Consider the following 22,523-nt stretch of genomic DNA (forward strand, 5'->3'; position numbering starts at 1 on the left):
AATGATTGAAGTGATCTAACAAATAAGGGATCATAGCTTTCACCTGGATTTACCTGGTCAGTCTGTCATGGAAAGAGCATGTGTTCTTAATGTTTTGTATACTCAGTGTATATCCTCACATCAGAATTGACTAACTACAAGGATGAGAGCTTATCCATTCTAGAAGTGGAGATCAATGATTTCCGGGCCCAGGGAAATGTTTTGATCTGTGTTGATCTTAATGCTAGGACTGGAGAAGAACCAGATACCTTTAGCACACAGGGAGACAAACACATAACTACAAACCTCAGCATTCCTCTGGCCTCATATCCCCCCAGGAAGAACTTTGATCAAAACTACCACAGAAACGGGAACCAACTACTGCAGCTCTATCGAACGCTGGGTCTGTATGTAGTCAATGGAAGGCTACAAGGAGACTCTTTTAGGAGGTATGCATACATACAACTCACCTCTTGGCAGTAGTACTGTAGATGATGTCATCACAGACTTAGGTCCAGTACTCACAGTCAGCCCACTAACACCACTATCAGACCATAGACAAATTACAGCATATCTAAACAGGGAGAAGAGCACAGTAAATTACACAAGACCAATCAGTCCTATAGATAGACTAAGAATAGTATGGAAAAGTACCAGAAAGCAATTGGCAATCAAAAAATGTAATCCCTCCTAGACAACTTTATGGCCCACACATATCATTAAAATAATGGCAGTGTAAATTTGGCTGTACAAAACACAAACTTTTATTTTTTTTAATTTTTTTTACAACTTGGCATCCTTATCTAATTAAAAAAGACAAAATGGTTTGATTATGATGGCAAATCTATAACAAGAAAACGTAGGAATCTATCCAACCAAAAACATAGAAAACCAGACAACCAGGATATTAGGCAGTATTAGGCAACCCTAAAATAATCCAAACAGACTCTAGGAACAAAAAATGGACACCACAAGAGACACCATTTTAATGACATTGAGGAATCCATTGATTCAAACAACTTCTGGGAAAATTGGAACTCCCTAAACAAACCCCACAAAGAAGAATGAATTGGCAATCCTAAAGTGACCTATATAACACTCACTTTGAAGAACTGGTGTATATAGAAATATTAAGATGAATTTGGAACAAAAAGAAATATCTGAAAAACTGCAAATTCTTGAATTAGCCAATAAAGACAATGTCCTGAGCAAAATTCAAATTGGATTCCTACCAAATGATCAAACATCAGACCACATTTATACCCTACACACCCTAATTTATAAAACCTTTTTTAATCAAAACTAAAACAAAATCCTGTTTTTTGGATTTCCAAAATGCCTTTGATTCAATTTGACATGAAGGCATTTTTCTCAAATGTGTTGAAAGTGGTGGGGATGGAAAACCATATGATGTCATCAAATGAATGTATACAAATACAAATGTGCAGTCAAAATTGGAAATAAACATACACATTTATTTTCCCAAGGCCGTGGAGTGAAACAGGGGAACAATGTGAGCTCAAGTCTATTTAATATATACATGAATGGATTTTCAAAAACACTAAAACAATCAACATCTACCGGGCTCACTATTAACAACACAGAAATACAATGCCTCCTGTATGCAGACGACCTGGTACTGCTGTCCCACAAAAAAAGAGGGGCTACAGCAACAATGACATCATCTGCAACAGTTCTGTTAGACCTGGGCCCTGCCAATCAATCAAATGAAAAACTAACTTTATTCCAGAAACGATCTCTATGTCAGTGAAACCGAGATACATTTTTACTGGGCTCCACTGACAGAGAACAAACACTTACACATATTTGGGACAAAAAAATCAGCTCCACAGGGAACTCCAACCTGGCTGTGAAGGAACTGAAAGACAAAGCAAGGAGGGCTTTCTAGGCCATTAAAATATCTATCAAATTAGATATACATGATTAATATCCAAAAAAGAGCCACTAAGTTTTATAATAATTTAAAACCACTCTTACCATTACAAAGCCCTCTACTGCCAAGAGGTAACCATAGAGAAGATTCCCCTCAGACAGCTGGTCCTGAGGCTCAATTCACTAACCACTACAAACCCAACAAAGCCTCAGGACAACACTCAGAAAATATGGCCCAACCAAATTTTCACAAAGCAAAAATAAAAATATATCACCTATTGGAAAGACACAACAAAAAATTGAAGTAAACTTGCCAAATGCTATTTGGCTCTTAACAAGGTGACAGGCTATCTGACTACTTTGACTGATACTGACTACTGTATGTATAGACTCATTCTGCCCTCAGGAAGAGTTATAGACAGAGCTGCATTTTCTGTCAAGTTGTGACAGATAGTCTGACATAAGAAATACATTCTTCCCTAAATTATAAAACAATACAAAGAATTTGAAAGCCTAAATTATAAAGATACATTTAAATACATACTTGGTGAAAAAACTAAATGCTGTGTTTTGGCAGCCACATTTGCGGCCTCCTGACAAGACCTGAGGGACAGCTAGAGACAAATACAGTGTGATTATTCAGATTAGCCTATTATTACTAACAGTCTAGTATAGTCCTGTCTTTGACCATGGTTGTTATATGTTTACTTTGACAATGTACGTGTTTTACTTTCCATGTCAAGAAAGTATATGAGAGAGAGACAGATGGGGAGAGAGAGAGAGAGAGAGAGAGAGAGAGAGAGAGAGAGAGAGAGAGAGAGAGAGAGAGAGAGAGAGAGAGAGAGAGAGAGAGAGAGAGAGAGAGAGAGAGAGAGAGAGAGGGAGAGAGAGGGAGAGAGATGGGGAGAGATGGGGAGAGAGAGAGAGAGAGAGAGAGAGAGAGAGAGAGAGAGAGAGAGGGAGAGAGATGGGGAGAGAAAGAGAGAGAGAGAGAGAGAGAGAGAGAGAGAGAGAGAGAGAGAGAGAGATGGGGAGAGAGAGACAGATGGGGAGAGAGAGAGAGAGAGACAGATGGGGAGAGAGAGAGACAGATGGGGAGAGAGAGAGAGAGAGAGAGACAGATGGGGAGAGAGAGAGAGAGAGAGATGGGGAGAGAGAGACAGATGGGGAGAGAGAGAGAGAGAGACAGATGGGGGGAGAGAGAGAGAGAGAGAGAGAGAGAGAGAGAGAGAGAGAGAGAGAGAGAGAGAGAGAGAGAGAGAGAGAGATGGGGAGAGAGAGAGAGAGAGAGAGAGAGAGAGAGAGAGAGAGAGAGAGAGAGAGAGAGAGAGAGAGAGAGGGAGAGAGATGGGGAGAGATGGGAGAGAGAGAGAGAGAGAGAGAGAGAGAGAGAGAGAGAGAGAGAGAGGGAGAGAGATGGGGAGAGATGGGGAGAGAGAGAGAGAGAGAGAGAGAGAGAGAGAGAGAGAGAGAGAGAGAGGGAGAGAGATGGGGAGAGATGGGGAGAGAGAGAGAGAGAGAGAGAGAGAGAGAGAGAGAGAGAGAGAGAGAGAGAGAGAGAGAGGGAGAGATGGGGAGAGATGGGGAGAGAGAGAGAGAGAGAGAGAGAGAGAGAGAGAGAGAGAGAGAAAGAGATGTGATTGCAGATTGCAGATTGACTATGCAAATACGAGTTGAAACGTGGCCCATGACCTGTGGATCACTTTCTGTTTCTTGTAAGGGTGTTTCTTACAGCGTGTTTGTGGTAGTTACGGTAATAAATAAAGCTAGGTGGTCTTACAGCATCACTGCTACTCAGGAGGAGAATATGTAATCAGGGATAATTACAGAGAGGAAGTTTTACAAGCCTTGTATTATTGTGTCAATGACGCAAGCTCCGTTCTGAGATTCACAGACATGATTTCCCTATGCTTCTCCCTCATGGAACGCACCACTCTGTACTACTCTGGTACTGTCAGGTTTAGAACCACTCTGTCCTAATACCAAAATGAGCTGTCATCCCCAAACTACAAATATCAAGCGTTCCCAATGCTCTTTGAGGAAAGCATAACTTCCCCATGGTACTTGCACCACAATTTTAATGACAGCTCATTTTGGTATTAACATGTAGCCGCTGACTGGAACAGACCCAATAGCCTGGAGGAGAGGGGATTCCGGCAGAGAGTAGAGCTTGTATTAGACTCAATATAACATTTTATTACTGGCTAATACATCTGTTGTTACTGACTTCCTGTTTCCTGTGAAGTTATAGCTCCTCTGTCTGTGGCCTTGTGCTCAAAGCATTTAATTACTAATGATTAAAGCACAATTTATTGACAAGTCAAAAACATATTATACTAATTATTAAAGAAAAGTCATTCTTTATATTCAATCAGTGATCTAATCATAGTAGACATGATTTATTTCATTATCCAAGGCAAATAATTTGAGACACAATTTGTCCTGAAAGTGATTACATAGAATCTAGCAAATATATAAAAACATGAACTTATGTATATTTAGTTCAGCTATCCACATACAAAAATATATTACATTGTCATAGTCATCTTTGACATACATTAAAAAGTAACCCAGAGTATAGAATCACTATTTATATACATACTCTGGCTTTTTCTGTTAATCTAAACATTATGATGTGGACAACATATTCATCTGTTGAGAGAACTCCTCATCTTAGCTGTCAAATGCGGTTCTTGTGCGATTTGAACTAGTCTCATTCTATCATACAAAAATGCATACATACACAAACACATCCACAGTGGTCAATATTTGGCAAACCAGTTGCACTGTCTGAGGAATCATTCCATAGCCTTCTCAATATAGCTGCATTAAATACAGCAAACACATTGTTGCCTTCTAAACAAAACTAGTGTCTGTTGGTGTTGTTTCTGAAGTGGAGGCACAGAGACCTTCCAACCCCTCAGAGGTGTACAGAGCCCCCTCCTGACCAGGGGGCTCAGTTCAGTATTTTTTAGGCTGTTCTTCTGCCCAGTCCTCCTGCCCAGAACGTCCATTCTTCCCTTCCTTTCCCTTCCTCCTCTTGGGCCCCTGGAGTGTGGAGCCCTGGCCCTGGGCCTGCCTGACCTCCAGCTCTGACTTCCCATTCCCTGAGTCATTTTTCTGCCTGGAGTAGCGTTTACACTTGCAGGAAGTAACCACAGTGATCTTATAGGTCCTGGACCTTCCGTCCTGACACTGCAGGCTGATACGCTGGGTCCGGGTCCGGTCGATGACGCAGCGCCACTCCTGGGCCTCCCTGCGGCTCCAGAACTTTCCGGTGTAGCCGGGACCGGAGCCGATCCAGTTGGGCAGTAGGTGGGAGGGAAGACACTCCCCGGCACACACCAGCTCCTTGACCGGGTTCAAGCTGGTGCACTGACCATCTGAGATGTACTTGGTGGAACGCAGCTCTCTGCAGCCCACCTGGCTCTGTGCCTGACCCTGCTCTGTGATTGAGAGGGGAGGAGAGAGTGTTACATTCTGTCAGATACATATTGCATGGCATTATCTATATGACATTGCAAATACTTGAATTTGATTTAGTTTGCAGTTTGCGCTTTTGGATTATTCCATTTGCTGCTCATAAAGATTTGTTTTGACAGGAACTTCGGCATGATCAGGGGCATCAAAGCTGGGACCTAGAGACTGAAAAACAGCTTCTATCTCAAGGCCATCAGACTGTTAAACAGCCACCACTAACATTGAGTGGCTGCTGCCAACACACTGACTCAACTCCAGCCACTTTAATAATGGGAATTGATGGGAAATGATGTAAAATATATCACTAGCCACTTTAAACAATGCTACCTAATATAATGTTTACATACCCTATATTATTCATCTCATATGTATACTTATATACTGTACTCTATATCATCTACTGCATCTTTATGTAATACATGTATCACTAGCCACTTTAACTATGCCACTTTGTTTACATACTCATCTCATATGTATATACTGCACTCAATAGCATCTACTGTATCTTGCCTATGCCGCTCTGTACCATCACTCATTCATATATCTTTATGTACATATTCTTTATCCCCTTACACTTGTGTCTATAAGGTAGTAGTTTTGGAATTGTTAGCTAGATTACTTGTTGGTTATTACTGCATTGTCGGAACTAGAAGCACAAGCATTTCGCTACACTCGCATTAACATCTGCTAACCATGTGTATGTGACAAATAAAATTGGATTTGATTTGATTTGAAAGACAGCATGAGTTGACAAGAGGTCCACCACAATTCCAAATTCTTGATTCTTTCTCCCATTCAAACACAAGTCTATGATTTATATTTCATTTTCATTTAGTCCCATTCATGTCTATGGAAAATGTGCCTATATAAGGAATGGAGTAATTTCAAATGTCAGGATCAATGAATCTATATGAATCGTCGAATCAATACATTTGATATGCGCATAAAAATGCAATTCACCTTTCCGCGCAGCGCTGGTCAAACGCCTTCCTCCGTTGCGTGCTTGATTCATTGATACATTACTACTCGGTGTATCCTGGACGGTACTGATCAACTGAGCGTTTAACTTTTCCGTGTCGCTGTTCTTGGCAGCTTGACAGTTACTTATAAGAAGGCAGAAGAGCGCGAGCTGGAACACACTCGTGGTAAGAAGCATCCCTGCAACTCTCCGTAGGCACTCCGCAGTACAGATAGACACAGGTCGGTAGGTAGGTAGTTGTGTCGTTATGATGTTACTTGTCGTTCAGTCGCTTATATACCCGCCCCTTGTCTTGGCACGACACAGCGCGCATGTAGTGCGTACATTTTATGAATCAACTAGGCGTTTTCACGCATAGCTACGCCCACTGAAGCAAAGGGTAATGCGTTTTTTTGTGTGTACTCCTCCAATGTAGAGCCTACCTACCAGTCAGTCAACACAGACAAGTAATATATATTTCTGCCAATATAGTTTGATGAATGTTGCTTTCCCTTATGGATAGGACACTGTCACTGGATAAAACACGATCGAGACCTTTATAACGGCTTGTCATAGACAGTTCATTTTGGTTTGTTGACCAGTTAACTGTGTAAATAATTGATTCATGATTACACTATTGTAAATTATAAGTAGACAATAAAAGAGTTTGCCAAAAAGGTTGTATGCCAGAGGCATATCCTTTGATAGTCTATTTCATGATGATTTGTAAGTTCAAGTTCATATTTTATTCCATGTCTGAACGGATTGATTTGGTTTAGCAAGGGAGGTCAGCTGGAGACTGCATTCACGCCAGCTGAGTGCTTAGCTCTGGTCCAGGGCGATAGTGAGTGATCCCAGAGTGAACTCGCTAATGCCCTGGACCAGAGCTATTGAACACTGTAGATCTCATGTTGTGTTCTCGGATCCAGTGATCTCTGCAGGACAGGTGCTTCAGGTGATCTCACCAACACGATGTATGATGCATTACCCAAATTAGAGAACAATAGAAAGGTTCCAATCTCCTCCTTCATCCCTCCATCTATCCCTTCATCCCTCCATCTATCCCTTCATCCCTCCATCTATCCCTTCATCTATCCCTTCATCCCTCCATCTATCCCTTCATCTATCCCTTCATCTATCCCTTCATCCCTCCATCTATCCCTTCATCTATCCCTTCATCCCTCCATCTATCCATCTATCCCTTCATCTATCCCTTCATCTATCCCTTCATCCCTCCATCGATCCCTTCATCTATCCCTTCATCCCTCCATCTATCCCTTCATCTATCCCTTCATCTATCCCTTCATCCCTCCATCTATCACTTCATCTATCCCTTCATCTATCCCTTCATCCCTCCATCTATCCCTTCATCTATCCCTTCATCTATCCCTTCATCCCTCCATCTATCCCTTCTATCCCTTCATCCCTCTCTATTCCTTCATCTATCCATCTATCCCTTCACCTATCCCTTCATCTATCCCTCCATCCCTCCATCTATCCCTTCATCTATCCCTTCATCTATCCCTTCATCCCTCCATCTATCCCTTCATCTATCCCTTCATCCCTCCATCTATCCCTTCATCCTTCCATCTATCCCTTCATCCCTCCATCTATCCCTTCATCCCTCCATCTACCCCTTCATCCCTCCATCCCTCCATCTATCCCTTCATCCTGCCAACTCTGTGCCCCTAAGAACCAGGGTTCTCTTTCACTCCTTTCACAGGGATCCTTGACAATGAATTCCCACAATGTCTCCTCAGCTATGTTCCCTCCTTTGATAGCAGTGAAAATAAATCCACTGTAAAATTGTCCAGGCTCATTCCATATTGTTAATTAAGCAGGTAGATTTTCTTTGTTGGGATGGTGTGGATGGGGAAACGGTGTATTGGGTGGATGGGGAAACAGGATGATTGGGGTGGATGGATAAACAGAGGGATGGGGTGGATGCAGAAACAGGGGAGATGGGGAAACATATTATGGGGTAGATGGGGAAACAGATTATGGGGTGGATGTGGAAACAGAGTGATGGGGTGGATGCAGAAACAGGAGAGATGGGGTGGATGGGGAAACAGAGGGATGGGGTGGATGCAGAAACAGGGGAGATGGGTGGATGGGGAAACAGAGGGATGGGGTGGATGGGGAAACAGAGAGTTGGGGTGGATGCAGAAACAGGGGAGATGGGGTGGATGGACAAACAGGGAGATGGGGTGGATGCAGAAACAGGGGAGATGGGGTGGATGCCGAAACAGGGGAGATGGGGTGGATGGACAAACAGGGGAGATGGGGTGGATGGGGAAACAGAGGGATGGGGTGGATGGGGAAACAGAGGGATGGGGTGGATGCAGAAACAGAGGGATGGGGTGGATGGACAAACAGGGGAGATGGGGTGGATGCAGAAACAGGGGAGATGGGGAAACGGGAGATGGGGTGGATGGGGAAACAGGGTGGATGGGGTGGATGGGGAAACAGAGGGATGGGGTGGATGCAGAAACAGGGGAGATGGGGTGGATGGGGAAACAGGGTGGATGGGAGCGATGGAGAAACAGAGATATGGGATGGATGCAGAAACAGAGGGATGGGGTGGATGGACAAACAGGGGAGATGGGGTGGATGGGGAAACAGACGGATGGGGTGGATGGGGAAACAGAGGGATGGGGTGGATGGGGAAACAGAGGGATGGGGTGGATGGGGAAACAGAGGGATGGGGTGGATGGACAAACAGGGGAGATGGGGTGGATGGGGAAACAGAGGGATGGGGTGGATGGGGAAACAGATATATGGGGTGGATGGGGAAACAGAGCGATGGGGTGGATGGACAAACAGGGGAGATGGGGTGGATGGGGAAACAGAAGGATGGGGTGGATGGGGAAACAGAAGGATGGGGTGGATGGGGAAACAGAGGGATGGGGTGGATGGGGAAACAGGGTGGATGGGGTGGATGGGGAAACAGAGGGATGGGGTGGATGCAGAAACAGGGGAGATGGCGTGGATGGGGAAACAGAGGGATGGGGTGGATGGGGAAACAGAGGGATGGGAGCGATGGAGAAACAGAGATATGGGATGGATGCAGAAACAGAGGGATGGGGTGGATGGACAAACAGGGGAGATGGGGTGGATGGGGAAACAGACGGATGGGGTGGATGGGGAAACAGAGGGATGGGGTGGATGGGGAAACAGAGGAATGGGGTGGATGGACAAACAGGGGAGATGGGGTGGATGGGGAAACAGATATGGGGTGGATGGGGAAACAGAGGGATGGGGTGGATGGACAAACAGGGGAGATGGGGTGGATGGGGAAACAGAGGGATGGGGTGGATGGGGAAACAGGGAGATTGGGGTGGATGGGGAAACAGAGGGATGGGGTGGATGGACAAACAGGGGAGATGGGGTGGATGGGGAAACAGAGGGATGGGGTGGATGGGGAAACAGAGGGATGGGGTGGATGGACAAACAGGGGGGATGGGGTGGATGGGGAAACAGAAGGATGGGGTGGATGGGGAAACAGAAGGATGGGGTGGTTGGGGAAACAGAGGGATGGGGGGGGATGTGGAAACAGTGTTATTACATAGGTGGTGCTAAAGACAGTCTGGAAGATGTGCATAGCAACGAAGAGGAGGCCGCCAACAAAAAAGGTAAACAATGGAGTAATTGAGAGATGTAGCCGTATTTGTTTATCAAGGACTTTTGTCTTCATGACTGGCTGATACATGAATAAGAATTGAAGGTCACTGCATACACTGTGAGAATTTGTCATTAGAATGAGCTCTGTTTCATGCTCACTCTCTGTAGAGAAAAAGTCTGACTGCATATTGTATAGAACTATCGCTGTAGCAAAAAGACCATCATGCTTCAGTACCCTTTGAACATTGCCAACAGAGTGCAGTAGCTATATTACCAGTCATCATCAATGCATGGTAGTAAAGGGGAAAGCTGCCATCTAGTGTCCAAACAAATATGGGCATATCCCCATAACAACAATGGACAATGAAGGAGAATTTTTAAGGCACTCTTTATTGACGTAATTGAAAATGTAAAACTGTCAACCAACACAAAAGCCACTTAGGTGTAAAGGGTTTGCCAGAGTTAAAGTCAGATCATTATTGGATCATCATTCTACTCTGTGACATGGAATGGTATTGATACATCACTGGTAAGACATCTGTGTCAACAAAGGGAACATAGAAATAATGATAATATGTTCAAATTATAGCAGGAATACACAACTTAACAATAACGCATAAAGAAGCCCTTAATATTGTGTTTTCTACCCATGGCCATACCTAAATAACATGAGATGTATTGTTCAATAAGGTGGTCCCATTTCAACATGAGCGCATTTTTAAAATGACTACAGTGAGGGATGAAATTGTTATTTCAAGACATTAAAGAATATTCAAGGCTTACATTTTAAATAAGAGAAGGAATTGCTCAAACGACATACAAAGAACAAAAAAAAGAAAACACCACAGCTAATCCAAATACAACTCAATGGCTGCATTTACACAGGCAGCCCAATAGTGATCATTTGCACAATTATTGGCCAAAGATCTGATCTGACTTGTTAAAAGACCCGTTATTGGCAAAATATCAGAATTGGTCTGCCTGTATAAACACAGCCAATAGACTGTACATCATATGCACACCCTGTATACTTCAGCCTCCCCTAGACAAATAGACCTCATTGGGTCCATAGTAACAATCCTTCCTTAGACTCCAGTCCAGCTGCCTGTTGGGTAAAGCATTCATCCCCACTAACCCCTTTCTCTCTAATCTGGACATCATGGCCAATCAGTAGTACTGCTGATTTAAAAAAAAATCATTCTCCTTTAACCAGGGACTGATTCAGACCTCAGACATCAGGTGAATGTAATCAATTCAGTTTAATATTCAATAAAACTTTATTATTAATATCACTGAACTCTGGCCAATCAGTAACATTCATCAATGAATCAATACTACCCAGTAGAAAAGAACACCAGCAGTCCATCTCATTCCTGGTTGCAGGATGGTGGTCCCTCTGAGGATGTGGAGGGACAGTTCAGCTGGTCTGGCGCTGAGGGACCGGGACACCCTGATGACACCATGCGCTCCTCTGCCTTCAAACACAGCTCTGCCAGGAAGCTGGCTGTCTCCTTCACCATGTCACTCTCCTCATCTGGGCCCAGGATAAAGAGGAGAGGGGTAAAACAGTCTAAAGTTGACCTTAGAGGGCGAAACAAAGCCACAAGTACGTAACAAGCTACAGTAGTAAAGTAGACTATAGAGGCCGGTATACCGAATCCAGATTAAGCCAATTCCTTGGTTAAAAAGCATGTCTGAAGCACTATAGTACACTGTAGTATAGCTGCAGTATGTACAGTGGGGAGAACAAGTATTTGATACACTGCCGATTTTGCAGATTTTCCTACTTACAAAGCATGTAGGGGTCTGTAATTTTAAACATAGGTACACTTCAACTGTGAGAGATGGAATCTAAAACAAAAATCCAGAAAATCACATTGTATGTTTTTTAAGTAATTATTTTTCATTTTATTGCATGACATAAGTATTTGATACATCAGAAAAGCAAAATGTAATATTTGGTACAGAAAACTTTGTTTGCAATTACAGAGATCATACGTTTCCTGTAGTTCTTGACCAGGTTTGCACACACTGCAGCAGGGATTTTGGCCCACTCCTCCATACAGACCTTCTCCAGATCCTTCAGGTTTCGGGGCTGTCGCTGGGCAATACGGACTTTCAGCTCCCTCCAAAGATATTCTATTGGGTTCAGGTCTGGCTGGCTAGGCCACACCAGGACCTTGAGATGCTTCTTACGGAGCCACTCCTTAGTTGCCCTGGCTGTGTGTTTCGGGTCGTAGTGATGCTGGAAGACCCAGCCACGGCCCATATTCAATGCTCTTACTGAGGGAAGGAGGTTGTTGGCCAAGATCTCGTGATACATGGCCCCATCCATCCTCCCCTCAATACGGTGCAGTTGTCCTGTCCCCTTTGCAGAAAAGCTTCCCCAAAGAATGATGTTTCCACCTCCATGCTTCACAGTTGGGATGATGTTCTTGGGGTTGTACTCATCCTTCTTCTTCCTCCAAACACAGCGAGTGGAGTTTAAACCAAAAGCTCTATTTTTGTCTCATCAGACCACATGACCTTCTCCCATTCCTCCTCTGGATCATCCAGATGGTCATTGGCAAACTTCAGACGGGCCTGGACATGCGCTGGCTTGAGCAGGGGGACCTTACGTGTGCTGCAGGATTTTAATCCATGACGGCGTAGTGTGTTACTAATGGTTTTCTTTGAGACTGGTCTCTTCAGGTCATTGACCAGGTCCTGCCGTGTAGTTCTGGGCTGATCCCTCACCTTCCTCATGATCATTGATGCCCCACGAGGTGAGATCTTGCATGGAGCCCCAGACCGAGGGTGATTGACCGTCATCTTGAAACTTCTTCCATTTTCTAATAATTGCGCCAAGAGTTGTTGCCTTCTCACCAAGCTGCTTGCCTATTGTCCTGTAGCCCATCCCAGCCTTGTGCAGGTCTACAATTTTAGCCCGGATGTCCTTACACAGCTCTCTGGTCTTGGCCATTGTGGACAGGTTGGAGTCTGTTTGATTGAGTGTGTGGACAGGTGTCTTTTATACAGGTAACGAGTTCAAACAGGTGCAGTTAATATAGGTAATGAGTCGAGAACAGGAGGGCTTCTTAAAGAAAAACTAACAGGTCTGTGAGAGCCGGAATTCTTACTGGTTGGTAGGTGATCAAATACTTATGTCATGCAATAAAATGCAAATTAATTACTTAAAAATCATACAATGTGATTTTCTGGATTTTTGTTTTAGATTCCGTCTCTCACAGTTGAAGTGTACCTATGATAAAAATGACAGACCTCTACATGCTTGTAAGTAGGAAAACCTGCAAAATCGGCAGTGTATCCAATACTTGTTCTCCCCACTGTATATTGTATGTGTTTTCAACAGTGTGTAGTTTACCATTGAGCTCCCTCAGCCTCGGGGCATCCTTCTCCTGCAGTCCTTTACAGATCTTCTTATGGGTGAACCAGTGGAGTCGCTGACACATCAGGCCACAGTACGTCACCTGTAGTAGTAGTAGTAATAGGAAGCATTTATTAATCATTTTATAGGCATTCATAATGGTGTATTCATGAGCGTTATCATTAAGTAATAAAGAGGGAAATGATTGAGAGAAGCACTGTGCTTGTGGTCGGAGGTGGTTTTCGTACCATTTTGCAGAGGGAGCATCGCTTCTCGGCCCCCCTCTCTCCACACGTAGCACAGAACTCAGCGTCTATGAAGGCCATCTTACCCGTGAGAGCCTGGGTTAGCACCGAGAATGCTGTCGGGTCGTTACCCTGGAGACAAGAGAAGCAGTGGAACATTGAACAGTAAACATTCCCTTACGAACATCAATTGTCAAAAAAGTCTGAATTCATTGAACATGATCATGAACTCCTTAAAAAGGTACAATGCAGCCATTTTTATCTCAATACCAAATCATTTCTGGGTAACAATTACAACCTTACTGTGATTGTTTTAAATTAAAAATCAAAAAGAAACAAAAATAGTTTCTTATCAAAAATCGATTTCTCAAGCGATAATTTTGCTAGGATTGTTTAGGAGTTTTTTGCAATAACTTTTGTTATTGACCAAATACTTATTTTCCACCATAATTTGCAAATAAATTCATTAAAAATCCTACATTTTTTTTTCTTTTTTTTTCCTGTCATAGTTGTAGTGTACCTATGATGAAAATTACAGGCCTCTCTCATCTTTTTAAGTGGGAGAACTTGCACAATTGGTGGCTGACTAAATACTTTTTTGCTCCAGTGTACATAAGTATTCAGACCCTTTGCTATGAGACTCAAATTGAGCTCAGGTGCATCCTGTTTCCATTGATCATCCTTGAGATGTTTCTACAACTTGATTGGAGTCCCCCTGTGGTAAATTCAATTGATTGGACATGATTTGGAAAGGCAAACACCTGTCTATATAAGGTCCCACAGTTGACAGTGGATGTCAGAGCAAAAACCAAGCCATGAGGTCGAAGGAACTGTCCGTAGAGCTCCGAGGCAGGATTGTGTCGAGGCACAGATCTGGGGAAGGGTACCAAAACATTTCTGCAGCATTGAAGGTCCCCAAGAACACATTTGCTTCCATCATTCTTAAATGGAAGAAGTTTGGAACCACCAATGTTTGGAACCGCCAGGCCAAACTGAGCAATCGGGAGAGAAGGGCCATGGTCATGGAGGTGACCAAGAACCTGATGGTCACTCTGATAGAGCTCTAAAGTTCCTCTGTGGAGATGGGAGAACCTTCCAGAAGGACAACCAACTTTGCAGCATTCCACCAATCAGGCATTTATGGTAGAGTGGCCAGACGGCAGCCACTCCTTAGTAAAAATCAAATGACAGCCTGCTTGGAGTTTGCCTAAAGGCACCTAAAGACTCTCAGACCATGAAAAACATGATTCTCTGGTCTGATGAAACCAAGATTGAACTCCTTGGCCTGAATTCCAAGTGTCACGTCTGGAGGAAACCTGGCACCATCCATACGGTGAAGCATGGTGGTGGCAGCATCATGCTGTGGGGATGTTTTTCAGCTCATGGACTGGGAGACTAGTCAGGATCGAGGCAAAGATGAATGGAGCAAAGTACAGAGAGATCCTTGATGAAAACCTGCTCTATAGGTCCCAGCACCTCAGACTGTGACAAAGGTTGACCTTACAACAGGACAACAATCCTAAGCACACAGCCAAGACAACGCAGGAGTGGCTTCGGGACACATCTCTTTAAGGTCCTTGAGTGGCACAACCAGAGCCCGGACTTAAACCTGATCGAACATCTCTGGATAGACCTGAAAATAGGTGTGCAGCAACACTCCCTATACAACCTGACAGAGCTTGACTGGAAGAAACTCCCCAAGTACAGGTGTGCCAAGCTTGTAGCGTCATACCCATGAAGACTCGAGGCTGTAATTGCTGCCAAAGGTGCTTCAACAAAGTACTGAGTAAAGGGTCTGAATACTTATGTAAATGTAATGTTGCAGTTTATTATTTTTAATAAATTAGCAAAAATTGTGTGTGGATTGATGAGGGGAAAAAACTATTTAATCAATTTTAGAATAAGGCTATAACCTAACAAAATGTGGAAAAAGTCTAGGGGTCTGAATACTTTCCGAAGGCACTGTATGTAACCTTCAAACTAGCTGTTATTGGCAGAGATGTTTGAAACTTTATTTGTTGTTGGTCTATTGAAGTAACTGTCCAGTGTTTCCAGATTTCTATGAAATATGACCTATAATTAATTTCAATATAGAGTGAAATAGTTTTCCTTACAAAAAATGATAATTAAGTATGTTAAAAATAAACTTTTCTGTGTTGGAATGGTGTGGGCAGACCCGAACTACAGAATGGTGTGGCCGTATACCGGTCATTAAAAATATTAATGCGAGTAGACCACTGATTGGTCAGCTCATTGATATATTCTCAATCAATTTTGAAACGGTCTGTTTGAGATACAAGTTTGAGGTGGATTTTTTTAAGTGTTTAAAAAAAAGTCCTATTCATGTTTTGGCCACAAATACGAGTAGAGGATTAGTCAACAACATCATTTGTGTATAAATTAACAGAATCTGAACTTTTAAAAAAGTGAGATTTTCACTGGACAGTTACTTTACCTTGGCGTTTTAATGTAAGCTTGCGGGATCAGGTGGCTTTGCAAGGCTAACTTTAACTTATGCCACCTGGTGATGTCACCAGGCAGGCCAAAACTCCACCCATGCAAAACGTGCTGAACTTTCAGGCGGTCTTTTCAAACAGCTCTTACACTAACAGGGTATTATCGTAATTTTCAAAAATTCCAAGTATTATTCCAACCTCATAGTGTGGAAATGTACAGTATATAAAACACAGGAAATCACATTTTGGACTGCACTGCCCCTTTAATATATAAATGTATAATTTAAAAAATGTTGCGCAACCCAATCAATCTTCAATTGGTTAATTTCCCGAGAGGACTAATTAAGTGAGTCCATAAGTGAGTCCATAGGAGGAGCCTTACATTGGATAAGACCTAAGTCAAAGGAAAGTTTGAATCAATGAATGACAGGAAGCTCACTCACAATCTCCACTGGTGCGATGCTCCTGACCAGCTGCTGTAGTAGTGCGGCTTCACAGTAGGGAAACTTCCTGATGCAGTCTCTAATGAACTTCTCCTGGTACTGAGGAAAACCATCTCCATCCCTCCCCTTCAACAGGCTGAGAGAAGAGACACAAATTAAATCAATGTAAAGAACTGTCTATGCAGTTTACATACAATATTCATGCAATATACAGCACTAAAAATAAACTATGAAACACAATTCGTACCCAATGGTTAGTCTCAGAATTTTGTGCAATAACAGAAAAATGTATTGGATAGTTACCGGTTAGAATGCCAGCAATGCAATCAATCAATCAAATCAACCACTGTCAAGAAAAACAAGATGATGTACTGAGAGTGACACACACACAACACACACACACACACACACACCTCTTGATGAGCACATCTAGCTTGTCATCACGGTCCAGAAGGAAGGCCATGCATTTCTGCAGCACATAGCTAATGTAGTGCATCTTCATGGCCAGGACTTCATTCATATCCTGCTGCTTCACACACTGCTCACACAGCAGATCCATGACATGGTAACACTTCTCTAATGCTCCCACGTCCACCAGCAGAGGGTTCTCCCTGACCAGCATCACCAGCTAAGAAAGGGGGGAGGTGTGGAGGAGGTGTGAAGTGTTATAGAGAATATTAGAAAGAGAGACAAAGAAAGAGTTAGAAAGAGAGATTTAGAAAGAGAGAGAGAGAGAGAGAGGGAGAGAGAGAAAGAAAGATTTAGAAAGAGAGAGATAGAGAGTTAGAAAGATAAATTTAGAAAGAGAGAGAGAGGAAGAAGAAGATGTTACGTTCCCCAGTTTATGTGTTGTAGTTTGTGTATTTGCATGTGTTTTATTTCAGGAAATGGCTTCCTGAAATCCCTCAAGCAGCTGATTGGTCGACTCCAGGGCTAATTGGAGAGCTGACCCCGCCCCCTCGTCAAGACACAGCTGTCTCCAGTTACATTCATTCTGAAGCTATATAAAAGCCAGTGTTCTGTTCAGGAGAGAGAGATTTTGGAGGTAGGGATTACTGAGAGAGATTTGCTGGGAGGTCATTGCAAAGCGATTGTTTGTGATAGAGATTTTGCTGAGGTCATTGCAGAGCGATTGTTTGTGATAGAGAGTTTTTGCTAGAGGTTGATCTTGCTGGGAGTTCATTGCTGGGAGTTCGTTGTTGGTATGTTCTGTGAGTTTGTTGCTCAGGTAGAGCTTATTTGATGACCTTAGTTTGTTTGTGAAATTGTTTAATATTTTGTTTCATTTGTTCCCAGGGGGGAAGGGGAAGGCACCTTGGGAGTGTTTAGGCAAGAGGCCCGCGGGCATACATATACCCGTAGTATATTCACTGTCTAGGCACACTAGGTAAGACCTGGGCGGACCACCCCCTGTATTTTGGTTAGGGCACCAGGTGGTGCTAAATTAGGTAAGTAGTGGGTAGGCAGGTAAGATAGGAGAGGGGGGGGGGCTTTGAGATTTACTTTCTTTGCTTTGGTTCCGTCCAGCCCCTTTTCCCCATATTACCGTGTAAAGGAATAAAGTCCTTGTAAACGGTACCACATTCTGTCTGTTGTCATTCTTACTCGCACCTACAGTCATACCTTTTTCGCTTCACGGAGAGTTTAGTTGTAGCAGGGTGTTGCGTTCTCTCTTCATAGAGGCGTGCGTAACAGAGTACAACGCTAATATCTAATGACCCCACAATTTGAAAAGAAGGAAGAGAAAGAAAGAGGCCTGGTTGCTCCTCACCACACGCGCCATTCCATCATATCCCAGTATTCCTAGTTTGCTGTTTATTCTATACTCTAAGACTATAACACTATGTATCCTGCTGAACTCCCATAGCGAAGGCTACTCTGTGAGACCGGGGCCATAGGGCTAGGGGATATGAATGTCTCAGTTCATGTTCTAGAGAAGAGATTCCACACATCAAACAAAAAGACACTTTCCAATGCCATGTTTCAACAAACTGAAGTCTTATGATGTAAAGAATCAGTATCCATCACAGTGACACAGTGGCAGAAACTATAGATTACGTACTGACTGGTCACTTTGCAATGCTACTGAATAAACACACGCTCCTATGACTTCATAACTGTCTCGGAAAAATACTTAGCAATAACTAAGTTGCAATCTAACCGACGTATGACAGCCACAAGGTGTGTGCAGTTGGTTAGACAGCCAAAACAGTTCAGACTTTTCTTGTACATTGGTGCACTGCCCCGACCGCAACATGACTTTAAGTAAGCATTTCGTTAGACGGTGTATTCCATGTATATCCTGTACATACGACTAATAAAGCTTCAAACTTTAACCATGACTTTAGTCAGCAGGCTGATATAGCAGAGGTCTGAGAGTGTTAGTGGCAACCCTCTCTGTGTCCTGAGTTCACATCCAGATTTAGACAGATCTAAAGCGGGCAGCGGCACCACGGGAGTGTGACTGCAGCCTGCAGCGGGTGAGGGTTGATCATGCAGAGAATGGAATTCAAAAGGACACTAGGCTATCCAAGCCATAGTTGAATTACAAAATAATAGGGGGACTTGGGGGGAAGGTGGTGGCAGCTGGGTATTCCATAACAAATCAGCCTTCCATCCTACCCCCCAACAAAATGATAATATCAAGTGTGCACCCATCCCCACTTTCATTATTGCCAAAGATATCAATGTGCACTAAATGGGGGATATGGTGCCATTTCAGGGAAGCAGCCTTAGACTACTGGAGAAACTGAGTAAACCAAAGCCTATTGGGTTCCTGGAAACTATCCTGGCCATCTGAAGTGTCTTAACAACACGATCAAGCCACTCCACTTCCCCAGAGTCAGGTGATCTAATATATACATACCATTTGTATGTCTCTGGGGCAGTTTGAAGGAAGTTGATGGTCGTTTCTACTAGCTGCTCCTGTAGACCTCAAGTCATTGCGCTAACTCTAGTTAGAAATAGCTTCAGAAACTATCTTCAACTTCTTTCCAACTGCACGCAGAGACATACAAATATTATCCATGAGTTCATATGACTCTGGTCTCTTTAATGCATTTTAATTCTCTATTTTACATAAACACTTGCACTAAAAGCAATCTCATAGAGTGTGCAATGCACAGAGGTTTAAGGAGAGGATTGTTTTTAAAAAGTTAGATAGGAACCATTTAGAATTCAATTTAGAATATAACATCTCCACCTTGACAGGGTTGAGGTTGGAGGTCATGATGATCTTGTGAAGAGGTCCAGCCAGTTTGGGAGGCAGTTTGGCTTCTCGCTCCAGCCCCTGGGGTCTAGTGTAGTACTCGAGCCGCGCTCGAGAGAAGAAGTTGTTGATCACTGTCACACAGTCATGCTGGCCTGAGAGGTGAGACAATCGTCATCATCAAAATTATCATCACCATCATCATCATCATCTTAATTTCCATAATCATCATAATAAACCCAAAAGTTTGGGACAATGGGACTGATATCAGGGCTGTGGTTAATTTGGTTTTCAATTCAGCCTATTCAGAAAAAGTCACAAAAAAGCTGGGTATTTGCAGGAAAAGACTGTGTGAAAGAAGTTTAAGGCGATCACTTCTTTACCCACGAAAGCAGCCATCTGAGCAGCCGTGCGACCTACTGAATTGACCAGGTCTGTCTCTGCACCCGCATCCAGCATCATGGAGGTTATGTCTGTCTTTCCTGGGATAGGGCAAGTTATGGCAGAGTCCAATTTATTTTATTAAAATATTAAGTTTATTAAGTTTATTAAATTATTATATGGTGCTTATAAATGAGTTATTTATGGATTATGAATGTGTTATGAAGTCCTTTTGTAGGTACCCTTCAAATAAATATGACCAATATCAAAATATTGTCTAAATTACAGTATATGCTGTATGAAAAAGGATGCCTGCCCTGGACTAACCTGAGAGTCCAGCAAACATGAGGGCTGTGTATCCATAATCATGTTCATTACAATTGACGTCTGCCCCGTGCTGGAGCAGCAGACTGCACATGTCTGCCTGGCCCTTGTATGCTGCGTGCATTAGGGGAGTCATTCCATACTGAGGGGAGACAGAAAGGATCATACTATCATTTAGGGTGCTGATTCTACTGGCATTCACCTGGTAGCCAACTTGTAACAGCTTCTTTTAATGAATACTAAAGAAACAAACACGTAAATCATTGGTTATGACCGTTTAATTACCATAGTAAATACCTGGTACTTTTTGCACTGTAAAATAAAGTGCTATGGAAGTAAGGCAGGAAGAGACAGTTACTGTTACATGTTTATCCACATAATACTCAAACGTGACAATTATGTCAGCGCTATACTGTATAGAGTTATAAGGCCAGGCTGAGACTGAGTGCGCATATAGAGATCAAGATCTGCTGCTCCATCTGATTTTGACAGACTGAACACACTTGTGCCACTTTTTTTTTTTTTTTTTTTACATCCGGCTCCCACACACACACACACACACCCACACACATAACACACATACATACACATACACACATATACACACAGACGTGGTCTGAAGTAGTCTGTGGGTTACATCTAGTGGCTGGAGTACTTACATCCTGCACTCAAGAGTCTCAGCCATATGTCTACATAACAATGGAAAACATATGCTGCAGGCCTTCACCCACAGAATGTTATATATGTCTCCATGGCTACACCATCCCAATAACATCACTATTTACTTTGTGTCATTAACGCCCTATAGGTTTGTCAGACTATGTCAAAACTATTAGTGGTCATGCGTAAAGGATTTTTGTGAAATAGACTTTTAAGTGACATTTATGTGTTTTACTGTTCTAAATCTCAGGGATATCGTGGCTAGTGTATGAATTGCTGTAAGCTAACTTGTACACTGATATATTGGGCAAGAGAATGACAAATCTCATCTTAGCATTAACTAATGACACAAACAACACAGGTAACTTTGTCAGAGTTTTCAACGACAAGACTCAATAGCCCCCATCCATACAGTACCTCATCCAGACAGTACCTCATCCATACAGTCCCTCATCCAAACAGTACCTCATCCATACAGTACCTCATCCAGACAGTTGACTCTGACGTCCTTGGACCCCAGCAGCCGTGCAACCTCCTGCACATCACCTGGTTCACACAGAATAGAGATTTTAGATATAAAATGAAACATGCAATACCTCTCATTAACAATATATCATGCAATTTGTATAAATGATCTGTGCAATTTCACTTTATCTCCCCATAGGTACAATGAGGTTTTTGCAAGACACTGTGAATGTGAAAAACAGGTGCCCTCCAGCAGTTTGGTATAAAATGTTTTAAATCAAATCAAATCAAATGTATTTGTCACATACACATGGTTAGCAGATGTTAATGCGAGTGTAGCGAAATGTCATAATGTGTGTTGGTGATGTATGGGAAGTATTGGAATTATTACTATAACATTATTACATCAAAAATGTAGCCTACTGATAATGCATTAATGCCTGAAGAATTTGTTTGATCATATTTTCAGATTCAGAGTGTTTAATAGTCACATGTATAGGGTTACAGGTGTGATTACAGGGTACAATAAAAGTCTTAGGCTTCGAGCTCCAACATGCAGGACTAAGTGAAACAATATAATGAAAATGAAAACAACACTGTAAATAGAAATAGCATTATATACATAAAAACAACTGTGGCAGTGATGACCACACAAATGTTGAGGGAGTGAAGTGGAATGACCATAACGGGAGCATGACCATTGAGTGAAATAAAAACTATAACAATTGTATTTTCTAAAAGTAATATAAAAAAGTAATACAACAAGTAATATTTGTGTGACAAATTAAGACATTACTGTAACAGCATTGAACAAAGGAAAATAACAGAAAAGTGTTTACAAAGTCAGCCAAAAAAAAAACTTACCTGCAGCAATAACCTGTAATATTTCTCGCTCAGCTGCTGAAAGATCTCCTTTCTTGGGAGCAGCCATTCTCTCTGTTGTTAAAATTGTATTTATATTTTCTCAATTCACAAGTGTTGACGAACAATATCTTGCTGTGGATGTGTGTTTATCCCAAAATCGTTACACCACTTGGCAGGCA

At 42.6% G+C, this 22,523-nt stretch overlaps 2 protein-coding genes across 2 annotated transcripts; both read right to left on the reverse strand.

Annotated features, from left to right (window-relative positions):
* Positions 1-4,232: 4,232 nt before the first annotated feature.
* Positions 4,233-6,659, reverse strand: LOC110496450 (sclerostin domain-containing protein 1). The gene is made up of 2 exons (XM_021572367.3): positions 6,313-6,659; positions 4,233-5,318 (listed from the first exon to the last, which is right to left on the reverse strand). Exons 1-2 carry the CDS (start codon positions 6,506-6,508, stop codon positions 4,834-4,836), a joined length of 681 nt encoding a protein of 226 aa, XP_021428042.3. The 5' UTR covers positions 6,509-6,659; the 3' UTR covers positions 4,233-4,833.
* Positions 6,660-11,198: 4,539 nt separating this feature from the next.
* Positions 11,199-22,498, reverse strand: LOC110496449 (ankyrin repeat and MYND domain-containing protein 2). The gene is made up of 10 exons (XM_021572366.3): positions 22,345-22,498; positions 21,497-21,561; positions 20,359-20,497; positions 20,034-20,132; positions 19,645-19,805; positions 16,856-17,070; positions 16,443-16,578; positions 13,547-13,675; positions 13,296-13,401; positions 11,199-11,465 (listed from the first exon to the last, which is right to left on the reverse strand). The coding sequence occupies exons 1-10, from the start codon at positions 22,409-22,411 to the stop codon at positions 11,299-11,301; spliced, it is 1,284 nt and encodes a 427-aa protein (XP_021428041.1). The 5' UTR covers positions 22,412-22,498; the 3' UTR covers positions 11,199-11,298.
* Positions 22,499-22,523: the final 25 nt, after the last annotated feature.

Source organism: Oncorhynchus mykiss, chromosome 18 (genome assembly GCF_057628025.1).
Source record: "Oncorhynchus mykiss isolate SJ-2025 chromosome 18, ASM5762802v1, whole genome shotgun sequence".
Taxonomy (NCBI): domain Eukaryota; kingdom Metazoa; phylum Chordata; class Actinopteri; order Salmoniformes; family Salmonidae; genus Oncorhynchus; species Oncorhynchus mykiss.